Raw genomic sequence first — 12,698 nt, forward strand, 5'->3', positions numbered from 1 at the left:
TCAGCCCCCAGGCACCCTCAGCTCAGCGCTCCCCAGGACCTGGTGGGGGCACAGACCCCGGTGCCATTTCATGGGTTCCCACCTCCCCGTACCCCCGTGCTCTTCCATGAAATGGGATCGCCAGTGTGCTGGCAGGAACGGCGCCTGGGCATGGGGTACCCCCGGGACACCCAACACCATCCGCAGGGTGGGTGCTGAGGAACCTGAGCTGCTGACATGCTGGGGATCGAAGCTGCACCAGAATTTTGAGTATTAGGAGAAAAGAAACGCCCCTGTCATTGAAGCCACGGGCCCCTTCCTGCTTTCAGAGGGTTTTTTTTTTTTTTTTTTTTTAATTGATCATTTTTTGGGGGACAGTCTTGCTCCATTGCCCAGGCTGGAGGGCAATGGCACGATCTCCGCTCACCGCAACCTCCGCCTCCCGGGCTCAAGCGATTCTCCTGCCTCAGCCTCCCGCGTAGCTGGGACCCCAGGCGCGCCCCGCCAAGCTAATTTTTGTATTTTTAGCACAGACGGGGTTTCAGCATGTTGGTCAGGCAGGTCTGGAACCCTTGACCACCCGTGACCGGCCCGTCTCGGCCTCCCGAAGTGCTGGGACGGCAGCTGTGAGCCGCCGCGCAGGGCCTTTCGGAGGTGTCAAGGTGCGCAGCACGGGGGCCGCTTCCCTGGAGGAAAGTTGGGGGGCCCGTCCCGCGGAGCCAGAGCGCACCTCCCCGCGGCCCAGCCGTTCGCCGCCTTCCTTCTCCACGTGGGGACCCTCGAGCCGGCACCACCGAGCGCAGCTCGGGTCAGGGCCCCGGACTCCAGGCGGACGGTCCCCGCGGCGCCTGCACGGTCGCCCCACCCGCTCCTCCCGGCGCCGCGGGCGGGGGCAGAGTCCACGCCTCCCCGGCCCCGCCGCACCCGCCCGGCCGCTCCCCTCCTCTTCCCTCTACTCCCCCCTCCTCCCCTCTCCTCCGCCTTCCCGTCCGTCCCCTCCCCTCCCCTCCCCTTCCCTTCCCTCTACACCCACCTCCTTCTCCCTCCAGTCCCTCCCCTCCCCTCCCGTTCCCCCCTCCCCTCCCCTCCACTCCCCTCTCCTCCCCCTCCTTTCCCTCCGCGCGGGGCGGGCTCCACGGCCATGTGACGCGCGGCCAGGCTGGGACGCGCAGGGAGCGGCGTCGGGGGGCCGCGGGCATGCAGCGGAGGTGGGTCTTCGTGCTGCTCGACGTGCTGTGCTTGCTGGTCGGTAAGAGCTGCGGGGCCCGGGTGTGGGGACCGCCCCCGGGACGGACACGGCCCGCTCCACGCAGGTTCAGCGACCGGGAGGCCGCGCGCCCTAGTCCCTCCGCGGGCCCCGGAGGCCGCACCTCCCTCCAGCACCGTGCCGCGCGCACCTGCCAGGCCTCGGGGTCCCTGCGTCTTGGGCCCGGGGGGGATTGGGGGTCTTGAAGCGCCCGGGACTCCAGGGCTGCCTCCCCGCCCGGCAGCAGGAAGTGGCGGTGCAGGGGCCGCGCGCAGCTCCCTCCCTCGCGGTGATTCACGCGGGCCGCTGGCCCTGGGGGTGGGAGCAGCCGCTGATCTCCCTGGACGTCCGCGCCTCCGCCCCCGGGTGGGCGCTCTGGGTGCTAGCGGAGGGGCCTACCCGGCCCTGGCGCCCAGCGCGTCGGTGGGATTCGAACCCCTGCGCCTCAGGCGGGGGAGACACTTGGAGAGAAAAGGTGGGTCCCAGGCTTCGGGGCCTCGGGAGACCCAAACAAACCTGTCCTGCGGGTTTTCGGGCCAGGTAGAGGAAGCAGCGGCCCGAAGCACCCCCCCTCCCCCGGGGTCCCGGGAACAAAGGCCAAGTGTTTGCTCTGTGGCTGAAGGGACAATGGCCCCGCGGATCTGTCCCCGCGGGGGGCGGGGGTGCGCTCCTCCTCAGCGCCTTTCCTGGTTCTCTGGCCAAGCCCTCTGAACTCCGAAGTAGACCCTCGTTAGGGGGGGCCAGGGGACAGCACGAGGTCCCCGTGGGGTGTCTGCCAGCCCTGGGTGCCATGTCCTGAGCAGCTGTGCTGTCAGTTACTTAAACATGTGTGTGGCACTTTCTGGCAGCCAGGCGCTCAGCAGCATGCAGATAACCGAAACGGTTCCGAAAACGGCCTGTGAGGGAGGGGCAGCCGCGGAGGGAGTCGCCTGCTGGAGGCCGCACAGCTGGGAGGTGCCTCCGGGGTGGGGTTGGGTGTGGCTGCTGCATGCCAGGGGTGGCGGCCAGGCCGAGGTCACCTCCATCTGGAAGCTGCGGCCCGTCACAGTGCAGTCCACAGGTTCCAGACGGGGTTGTGGGGGCAGCGTGAGGGCGGGAAGGCTCCCGGGGGTCAAAGGAAGAGAAGGTGCCTGTTCCGGGGACCCCAGGGTGAGCTTTCCAGGCAGAGGGAAGCCCGAGGCCGGTTGTCATGGGGGTGTCTGAGTCTCTAGCTGGAGTTACTGGGGCAGGGAGGTCGGAAACGGAGGCCAACCGGTGTGAGCCTCCGCCTGCTGAGAGCTGCGGGGAGCGGCTGCAGTCCTGTGACCCTGACCTTCCACCGCGGGGCAATTGCAGGAGCCTCCTCCCTGGTCTCTGCCCTCAACCGCGGCGCTAGCCGCCCCTGCGCCCCAGCAGAAGCCGGGCTCTTACAGCGCATCCCGCTCTGCCCCAGCGCTCGGCTCTCCAGGCACCGTCTAGGCTCCGGACCCCTGCCCGTTCTGTTCTGCAGTCCCTCCGCCTTTTCTGCCCTGTGAGGCAGACCTCTGCTGTCTTCACTGCTTTATTTCCCCAGACTCAGCCAGCATCGAAGGCGTGCCGTGTCCTAGGACCCTTGCAGCTGGCATGCAGGGAGGAGTGTGAGGCTCCCTGTCCCTCCTCAGACTCTCAGAATTCAGAAGAGCCATGCTTTTTTTCCTTGCCCTGCTGAGCCAAAGACGCCCTGTCTTCTTTTCTCTCTGGGGTAGACACCCCATGCTTTCGCTGTGCACCTGCCGGGTGGAACAGGGAGCTGCCCCCGCCCCTGCCCTCTGTAGCTGACTCCGGCTTCCCTGGCCCCTCGGCTCAGCAGGGCCCCGGGAGCCCCAGTGCCTTGTGACATCTTCTGTAAGTGTGGAATTGAGAAGAATGTGCCTTTCGTCCCTGAGTTACAGTGTGGCTGGCATGTGCCCTGGCATGAGGGTCAGTGACGGGCAGGGGCGAGCATGAAGGCACCTCCATTGTGCCCCTGCTTTGGCACTTTCCTGACTTCTCTGGCCAGCTCTTAGGTTGACATAAGTCCTGCCTGTTTTAACAGATGTTTATTAAACATCTGCCCTGGCCAGGCTCTGAGCAGCCTCCAGGGTCTCTGTCCTGAATACAATAGGCCCCTCCTGGTGCTGGCGGGTGGAGGTGGGGAGATTAAGTCCAATGTCCTACAGGCGACTGCATAATTCCACATGGGGCAATAGGGAAAAAGAATAGACCTTCCCTTTTATTTTTATTTATTTATTTTCTTTTTATAAATTGAGACAGAGTCTCACCCTGTTGCCAGGCTGGAGTGCAGTGGCACGATCCTGGCTCACTGCAACTTCCATTTTCTGGTTTCAAGCGATTTTCTTGCCTCAGCCTCCTGAGTAGCTGGATTACAGGCACGCTCCTCCACGTCCGGCTAAGCAGACTTTCCTTTTGTGAGAGGGACTCCGGTGTGGACAGCCGGGAGGGGAGATGAAACTGAGCGGAAGTGAGAGTCACTTTGGTGCCCGGCACATTGTCTCACACCTGTAATCTCGGCACTTTGGGAGGCTGAGGCTGGGGGGTCGCTCCAGCCCGGGAGTTTGTGACCGGCCAGGTCAGCATCAGACCCCTGTCTCTACTTTTAAAAATAAAAATAAGATATTTTGGGCAGAGAGAAGTCCCTGTGCAAAGGCCCTGAGGTGAGCGTTTGCCTGGTTTGTTCAAGGAGCAGAGGGGAGGGTGTGAGGGGGAGAGGGCCTGGGGAGTTCGTGCTCATCTGAGGACGATGGGAGAGGGGTGTCCCTTGGGCCTCCCACATGCTGTGAGAAAAGCTCTTCCTTGCTGTCGGTGGGAGGCCTCGAGGCAGGGCATGTGTGGGGGCCCCACGGCCCAGCTGGTTTGAGAACCTCACAGCTCCCAGGCCCTTCTCCCCCTCCAGCCTCCCTGCCCTTCGCTGTCCTGTCACTGGTGAATGCCCCGTACAAGCGAGGATTTTACTGCGGGGATGACTCCATCCGGTACCCCTACCGTCCAGACACCATCACCCATGGGTTCATGGCTGGGGTCACCATCACGACCACCGTCATCCTTGTAAGGCAGGAGGGGTTCAGAGGGACAGGGAGGGGGGCAGGATGGGGTACAGCCTAACCCTGGGTTCCTGATGGGGGTGGCCTGGAGGTCTGTGGGGGGCTGGGGACACAGCCTTGCCCCGAGTGGTACTTGTGGGTAATAGGAACCCCCTTTTGTTTTTTGAGACGGAATTTTGCTCTTGTTGCCCAGGCTGGAGTGCAATGGCAGGATCTCCGCTCACTGTAACCTCCGCCTCCTGGGTTCAAGTGATTCTCTTGCCTCAGTCTCCCCAGTAGCTGGGACTACAGGCATGCTAATTTTTGTATTTTTAGTAGAGACAGGTTTCACCATGTTGGTCAGGCTGGTCTTGAACGCCCGACCTCAGGTGATCCTCCCGCCTCAGCCTCCCACAGTGCTGGGCTGGCAGGCGTGAGCCACCGAGCCCGGCTAGGGCACCTTTAGAGTCCCCAGCTCTGCAGCCGCCTTGGGGAGGCCCGTGGGGAGGACTGAGGCCCACTAAGGGCCCATGGGCTGACCAGGATCCCCGCTGGTCGCTGCGGCTGCCCCACACGCAGGTCTCGGCGGGAGAAGCCTACCTGGTGCACACGGACCGGCTCTATTCCCGCTCCGACTTCAACAACTACGTGGCTGCCGTGTACAAGGTGCTGGGGACCTTCCTCTTCGGGGCGGCTGTGAGCCAGTCTCTGACGGACCTGGCCAAGTACACAATCGGCCGCCTGCGCCCCAACTTCCTGGCCGTCTGTGACCCCGAGTGGAGCCGGGTCAACTGCTCGGTCTACGTACAGCTGGAGAGCGTGTGCAGGGGAAAAGCTGCTGACGTCACCGAGGCCAGGTGGGTGTGGACGAGCAGTGGGTGTGGACTGGGGGCAGTGGGAGCTGAAGAAGCCGCAGAAGCCAGATGGTTAGCAGCCGGCAGGCAGGGGGTCAGGCGGGAGCGGGGCCTCAGGGCTCCAGGCGCCCCGCAGACAGCAGGAGGCGGCGGGGAGGGTGCTCTGTCTTCCCCGAGTCTCAGCCCTGCTCTCTTCTGCGCTGTCTTCTTACCATCTCTACTGATAGGTCCTTAAACGTTTCAACTCATCGTTGTCCTTTTTAAAAAATCAAAATATTGACTGACAAGCCTAGGGTCATGTCAGACCAAAAAAAAAAAAATCAAAATGAAATTTGTATAAGTCACCATTTCTTCCATTTTAATGTGTACAGTTCATTTTTAGTACATTCACACTGCTGTACAGCCATCTCCTCTACCTAATTCCAGAATATTTTCATCTCATCGGAAGGAAACCCCGCAGCATGGGTAACATGGCAAAACCCCGTCTCTACGACAAATCAAAAAATTAGGCCGGGCGAGGTGGCTCATGCCTATAATCCCCGCACTTTGGGAGGATGAGGTGGGCGGATGACCTGAGGTTGGGAGTTCGAGACCAGCCTGGCCAACATGGAGAAATCCTGTCTCTACTAAAAATACAAAATGAGCCAGGCATGGTGGCACACGCTTGTAATCCCAGCCACTCGGGAGGTTGAGGCAGGAGAATTGCTTGAACCCGGGAGGCGGAGGTTGTGGTGAGCTGAGATTGTGTCATTGCAGTCCAGCCTGGGCAACAAGAGTGAAACTCCATCTCAAAGAAAAAAAAAAATTAGTCAGGCCTGGCGGTGGGCACCTGCAGTCCCAGCTACTGGGGAGGCTGAGGCGGGAGCGGCACTTGAACTCGGGAGGTAGAGGTTTCAGTGAGCCAAGATTGTGCCCACCCCAGGCTGGGTGACAGAGTGAGACCCTGTCTCAAAAAAAGGAAAGGAAACAAAGAACTTTTGTACCCATTAGCTGTCACTCCTTCCCCAGCCCCTGGCAGCCGCCACTATCCTATTTTCTGTCTGTAGATTTGCGTGTTCCCAATGTTTCATATAAATGGAATCATACACTATGTGGTCTTTGGTATCTGCCTTCTCTTTTTCTAATTTTTTTTTTTTTTTTTTGACATGCAGTTTTGCTCTTGTTGCCCACACTGGAGTGCACTGGTGTGATCTTGGCTTACTGCAACCTCCGCCTCCTGGGTTCAAGCGATTCTCCTGTCTCTGCCTCCTGAGTAGCTGGGACTACAGGCACCCATCAACACGCCTGGCTGATTTTGTATTTTTTATTAGAGATGGGATTTCTCCATGTTGGCCAGGCTGGTCTCAAACTACTAACCTCAGGTGATCTGCCCACCTTAGCCTCCCAAAGTGCTGGGATTACAGGCATGAGCGACTGTGCCCGGATTCTTTTTCTAATTAAAAAAATGTTGGGGGGCTGTGCAAGATGGCTCACACCTGTAATCCCAGCACTTTGGGAGGCTGAGGTGGGCAGATCACCTGAGGTCAGGAGTTCGAGACCAGCCCAGCCAACATGGTGAAAACCCATCTCTACTTAAAATACAAAAATTAGCTGGATGTAGTGGTGCATGCCTATAATACCAGATGCTCAGGAGGCCCAGGCAGAGAATCAGTTGAATCTGGGAGGCAGAGACTGCAGTGAGCAAAGACAGTGCCATTGCACTCAAGTCTGAGTGAGAGAGTGAGACTCTGACTTAAAATAAAAAAATTAAGGCCAGGCGCGGTGGCTCAAGCCTGTAATCCCAGCACTTTGGGAGGCCGAGGCGAGTGGATCATGAGGTCAAGAGATCGAGACAATCCTGGTGAACATGGTGAAACCCCGTCTCTACTAAAAATACAAAACATTAGCTGGGCAGGGTGGCACGTGCCTGTAATCCCAGCTACTCAGGAGGCTGAGGCAGGAGAATTGCCTGAACCCAGGAGGCGGAGGTCGCAGTGAGCCGAAATTGCACCATTGCACTCCAGCCTGGGTAACAAGAGCGAAACTCCATCTCAAAAAAAAAAAAAAAAAAAAAAAAAATTTGGCCAGATGTGATGGTTCACACTTGCAATCCCAGCACTTTGGGAGGCCAAGGTGGGCAGATCACCTGAGGCCTGGAGTTTGAGACCAGCCTGATCAACATGGAGAAATCCCATTTCTACTAAAAATACAGAAATTAGCCTGTCTTGGTGACGGATGCCTGTAATCCCAGCTACTCAGGAGACTGAGGCGGGAGAATTGCTGGAACCCGGGAGGTGGAGGTTGCAGTGAGCCGACTGTGCTCCAGCCCGGGAGACACGAGACTCTGTCTCAAGAAAAAAAATTGTTTTTGTTTTGCTCAAAACTATAGGAAAAAGATAAATAAAAAGAAAAAAGAGGATAAGTAAATAGAATAAAAACAAAATTGTTTTGGTATGTTTTTACTGATTGAACACAGTTTAGTGCATTCTCGTGTTTTGGAAGTTCATGTTGTAATGTTCTGTCCGTTTTTGCTTTATGTAGTTTGGAGTTCTGTGGTTTACTACATTTACCTTTATAATTGCTATATCTTTTTTTTTTTTGAGATGGAGTTTCGCTCTTGTTACCTAGGCTGGAGTGCAATGGCGCGATCTCGGCTTACCGCAACCTCCGCCTCCTGGGTTCAGGCAATTCCCCTGCCTCAGCCTCCTGAGTAGCTGGGATTACAGGCACGCGCCACCATACCCAGCTAATTTTTTGTATTTTTAGTAGAGACGGGGTTTCACCATGTTGACCGGGATGGTCTCGATCTCTTGACCTTGTGATCCACCCGCCTCGGCCTCCCAAAGTGCTGGGATTACAGGCTTGAGCCACTGCGCCCGGCCTATAATTGCTATATCTTTTTTTTTTTTTTTTTTTTTTTTGAGACGGAGTTTCGCTCGTTACCCAGGCTGGAGTGCAATGGCGCGATCTCGGCTCACCGCAACCTCCGCCTCCTGGGTTCAGGCAGTTCTCCTGCCTCAGCCTCCTGAGTAGCTGGGATTACAGGCACGTGCCACCATGCCCAGCTAATTTTTTTGTATTTTTAGTAGAGACGGGGTTTCACCATGTTGACCGGGATGGTCTCGATCTCTTGACCTCGTGATCCACCCGCCTAGGCCTCCCAAAGTGCTGGGATTACAGGCTTGAGCCACCGCGCCCGGCCCCTACCTCTGTTTTTTGCCTTCTCTGCTCTCGTGGCCCCAGGCAGCAGAGACGAACAAATTTGTTGTAAATGTTTGGGAGAATGCCCGGTCAGGGGAGATCAAGATCAGCCCTCGAGCCATACCCTAGTCCACAGTTGCAAATAAGGCCCCTTCTCTGAACCTGTGCTGGGCGTGTGGTCTGTTACCCTCAGGCCACCACGGTCTAGGCGCTGCAAGAGGGACCAGGATGAGTTAAAATGCCACAAAGCTGTTTGTTCTGAGATCCAACTGGATTATCTTTTTTTTTTTTTTTTTTTTTTTTTTTGATGGAGTCTCGCTGTGTTGCCCAGGCAGTGGCGTGATCTTGGCTCACCCCAACCTCCACCTCCCAGGTTTTCAAGTGATTCTCCTGTCTCAGCCTCCTGAGTAGCTGGGATTATCGGCATGTGGCACCACGCCTGGCTAATTTTTGTATTTTTAGTAGAGACGGGGTTTCACCATGTTGGTCAGGCTGGTCTTGATCTCCTGACCTTGCGATCTGCCGGCCTCGGCCCCCCGAAAGTGCGGGGATTACAGGCATGAGCCACCGCGCCCGGCCTCAACTGGATTATATTAATCAAGTGTTCCGTCTGGTTCCCGAAAGCTTTTGATTAGGTCCAAAAAAGTTGATTGTGGCCGGGCGTGGTGGCTGACGCCTGTAATCCAAGCACTTTGGAGGCCAAGGTGGGCGGATCACCTGTCTTTTTTTTTTTTTTTTTTTTTTTTTTTGAGATGGAGTTTCGCTCTTGTTACCCAGGCTGGAGTGCAATGGCGCGATCTCGGCTCACCGCAACCTCTGCCTCCTGGGTTCAGGCAATTCTCCTGCCTCAGCCTCCTGCGTAGCTGGGATTATAGGCACGCACCACCATGCCCAGCTAATTTTTTTTGTATTTTTAGTAGAGACGGGGTTTCACCATGTTGACCAGGATGGTCTCGATCTCTCGACCTCGTGATCCACCCGCCTCGGCCTCCCAAAGTGCTGGGATTACAGGCTTGAGCCACCGCGCCCGGCGAAACCCTGTCTTTAAAAAAAAAAAAAAAGTTGATTGTGACTTTTTTTTGCCAGTTTTTTGCTTCCTATTTGCTGTGTTTCATTCATGTCCTTTACGGAATCTCGAATTTATATAAAAAGAAATCTCCCCTCAGTTCCACAGATGGGAGAAAATCCTGAAAAGAGACGCAGTGAAAACGAAACCGGTGTTGCCTGCTTGCTGGACACTACCATCCGCCCTGGGTGTTGGGTTCAGGCCTCAGAGTCTTCACGGGGGAGGCATCTCATGCCACAGCCCCAACTGGAGACTCTGATCCATCATCAGATAACTGGAAAGGACAGAGGGAGCAGCCTTTGCTCCTGGGATTTGGTGGCCTGTAACGTCGGCAGCTCCCGTGTTGAACCCTCCCTTCTGTGGGAGGGTTGGGGGCGAGGGGAGGTTGGAAGATGCCAACTGAGCCGCCTGCCCTCTGACCTGCTACCTCTCCTTCTCCAGGTTGTCGTTCTACTCGGGACACGCCTCCTTTGGGATGTACTGCATGGTGTTCCTGGCAGTGAGTCCGTTTTTCCGGGGCTCGCCCGTCAAGTCACTCCCTTCCCTGGACCTCGGTTTTCCCAGCTGTAGAATGGGTGGGTTGTGGTGGTGATGGGCGCACTCACTGACTTGTTTGTAAAGACATGAGGCCCTGGGCTGGCCGGTTTTGTGCCCCCAGCCTCGGAGCCGCCATCTGTGCGGTGGGCGTGGGAGGGCCTGGCAGGGCACAGGCTGAGGCGCCCTTTCCTGTCCCAGCTCTACGTGCAGGCGCGTCTCTGCTGGAAGTGGGCGCGGCTGCTGCGCCCCACGGTCCAGTTCTTCCTGGTGGCCTTTGCCCTCTATGTGGGCTACACCCGCGTGTCTGATCACAAACACCACTGGAGCGACGTCCTCGCTGGCCTCCTGCAGGGGGCGCTGGTGGCTGGCCTCACTGTGAGCTTCTGACCCTGACTCACCCCCTGTGCTGTCCAGAGACCGCTCCCTGCCCAACCCTGGTCCTGCCCTGCACGCTCTTGCCCCACGGAGTCGTCCCCTGGGGCCCTTCCTCCAATCCCGGTCCTGCCCTGGGACCCCTCCTTCCCCCTGTTTCTCCCCTGGGACCCCTACCCCCAACTCCAGTCCATCCCTGGACCCCTCCTTCCCTGGGACCCCTCTTTGCCCCAATTCCTCCCGAGACTCCTTCCCCCAACCCCAGTCCATACCTGGGTTACCTCCTCCCCCCAATTCTCCTCTGGAACCCCTTCCCCCCGACCCCAGTCCTTCCCTGGGACCCCCTCTTCCCCCCATTTCTCCCCTGGGACCCCCCAACCCTAGTCCATCCCAGGACCCTTCCCTCCTCCCCCACATCCTGCCCTAGGACGCCTTCCCTCAACCCCGGTCCTTCCCTGGACCCCTCCCTTCCCCCCATTCCTCCCCGGGACCCTTTTCTCCAACCCCAGTCCATCCCTGGGACCCCTCCTTCCCCTCCCCACATCCTACCCTGGGACCCCTTGTCCCAAGCCCAGTCGATTCCTGGAACCCCTCCTTCCCCGATTCCTCCCCGGGACCCCTTCCCTCAACCCCAATCCTTTCTGGGGGCCCCCTCCCTTCTTCCCACTTCTCCCCTGGGACCCCTCTCCCCAAACCCAGTCCTTCCCTGGACGCCTTCTTCCCCCAGTTCCTTCCCTGGGTCTCCTGCCTGCACACCGCAGCCCTTCCCTGGGCCCGTCAGCGCCCCAGTGCTCTCCACTGGTCCTCCACCAAGAGGGCTCTCTTCCCCCACAGGCACTCTTCCTCTCATTGCCCACCTGGGACCCTGTTCCTCCCCCTCCTGCCCATGCCCATGTCCCTGGTGCCTGCCCAGCCCCTGCCCAGTCTCACCTTCCTCCACTCTGCCAGGTCCGATACGTCTCAGACTTCTTCAAAGCCCGACCCCCACAGCACTGCCCGAAGGAGGAGGAGCTGGAACGGAAGCCCAGCCTGTCACTGACAGTGACCCTGGGCGAGGCTGACCACAACCACTATGGGTACCCGCACTCCTCCTCCTGACACTGGACCCCGCCCAGGCAGGGGGTGGCCATGAGTCCAGCTGAGGCCAGCCCCCCAGGTGGTCCCTCTGGCCCTGGGTAGGCACTGAGGGCTCCAGACAAGCTCCGGGAACCCTGAGTAGGCTCTGCTGCCCCCTGCCCTGCACTGGACCAGGGGTCTGGGGAGGCCTAGGTAGCCCTGAGCATTTGGAGGGGGACCTGTTTCTGTAGCTCCCCAAATATCCCCATTCTTTTTTTTTTTTTGAGACGGAGTTTCGCTCTTGTTACCCAGGCTGGAGTGCAATGGCACAATCTCGGCTCACTGCAACCTCCACCTCCTGGGTTCAAGCAATTCTCCTGCCTCAGCCTCCCGAGTAGCTGGGACTACAGGCGTGCACCACCATGCCCGGCTAATTTTTGTATTTTTAGTAGAGACGGGGTTTCATCTTGCTGACCAAGATGGTCTCGATCTCTTGACCTCGTGATCCACCCGCCTCGGCCTCCCAAAGTGCTGGGATTATAGACGTGAGCCGCCGCGCCCGGCCCATATCCCCATTATTTTATGGGGTTAAGTAAGGGACTGTTTTGTAAAACGTAATGTACATGTGGTTTTTAGTAAAATGGGGTTTGTTTGACGAGTGGTCTCAGTGCCTCTGTTCCTTACGGCTGTTCTGGGATGGTGTTCCCCCGTCAGAGGGCTCCTCGGAGCTCAGGCGTCAGGCTGACTCACCCGCTGTGACGGTGGAGGGCAGCAGCCAAGCCCACCCCTTGCGTTTCTCCCTGCAGGGTGCTGGGGTCAAGGGTCAGATGGGTCAGCACACCCCTCCCCTCTGCTCATGTCCACCCCGTGCACCTGGGGGCCACGCTTCTGAAATGGGTAATTCAGGGGCTGGTTTCCCTGAAGTGATGGCAGAACACACAGAGCTTATTTTTTCAACAGGAGGGTAAAGGGTACATTTGTTTTTTGTATGGGCAGTAACTTAAGTGTCTGCTGATGTTTCCTTTGCCCCTGGAACCTCTCTCATTCCCTCACCCTGCAGGGTGTTCCTATCAGGCCTTAGCCTTCGGGAAGGGTGGTGTAGCCCTGGGGGCAAAAGTGCAGCCCGGGAGCCCCACCCAAGGGGCTGCGATGAAGACCTGCCCTTGGCGGTCGGGAAGGAAGGTGACCCAGACCCTGCAGAACTCCAGCTGGACGTCAGGGACTTACCTCCATGCAGGTGTCAGACGGGATCCTGGCCAGGAAAGTCACACTGAAGCCTCCCAGGTCTCCTAGGGTGCCACAGCAGGCAGTGACGCCCGAGGACTGAGGAGGCTGTGTCTGGGCTCAGAATGTGAGTCTCTGGCAGTGGG

General features: G+C 58.1%; 1 protein-coding gene across 4 annotated transcripts; it reads left to right on the forward strand.

The window, feature by feature from the left end:
• The first annotated feature begins 1,065 nt into the window (after positions 1 to 1,065).
• On the forward strand, positions 1,066 to 11,983 carry LOC101041971 (phospholipid phosphatase 2). Of its 4 annotated transcripts, none has more exons than XR_012513500.1 (6): positions 1,066 to 1,228; positions 4,137 to 4,288; positions 4,843 to 5,120; positions 9,805 to 9,938; positions 10,099 to 10,275; positions 11,221 to 11,310. XR_012513500.1 is itself a non-coding variant. In XM_074384911.1 (6 exons), the coding sequence occupies exons 1-6, from the start codon at positions 1,177 to 1,179 to the stop codon at positions 11,368 to 11,370; spliced, it is 867 nt and encodes a 288-aa protein (XP_074241012.1). In that variant the 5' UTR covers positions 1,068 to 1,176; the 3' UTR covers positions 11,371 to 11,983. The 4 variants fall into 4 exon arrangements, 3 of the variants coding, with proteins under 3 accessions (XP_074241012.1, XP_074241013.1, XP_074241014.1); XM_074384911.1 differs by having other exon boundaries at positions 1,068 to 1,228; positions 9,805 to 9,862; positions 11,221 to 11,983; XM_074384912.1 differs by having other exon boundaries at positions 1,069 to 1,187; positions 9,805 to 9,862; positions 11,221 to 11,983.
• The last annotated feature ends 715 nt before the right edge of the window (positions 11,984 to 12,698 follow it).

The sequence above is a fragment of the Saimiri boliviensis genome, chromosome 14, assembly GCF_048565385.1.
Source record: "Saimiri boliviensis isolate mSaiBol1 chromosome 14, mSaiBol1.pri, whole genome shotgun sequence".
Taxonomy (NCBI): Eukaryota; Metazoa; Chordata; class Mammalia; order Primates; family Cebidae; genus Saimiri; species Saimiri boliviensis.

Excerpts from the sequence above, each read along its gene's own strand:
- LOC101041971 (XM_074384911.1), top strand. The coding sequence starts at position 1,177 with ATGCAGCGGAGGTGGGTCTTCGTGCTGCTCGACGTGCTGTGCTTGCTG. Across the intron at positions 1,229-4,136 it reads CGTGCTGTGCTTGCTGGTCG|CCTCCCTGCCCTTCGCTGTC; the intron begins GTAAGAGCTGCG and ends CTCCCCCTCCAG. Across the intron at positions 10,276-11,220 it reads CGCTGGTGGCTGGCCTCACT|GTCCGATACGTCTCAGACTT; the intron begins GTGAGCTTCTGA and ends CCACTCTGCCAG.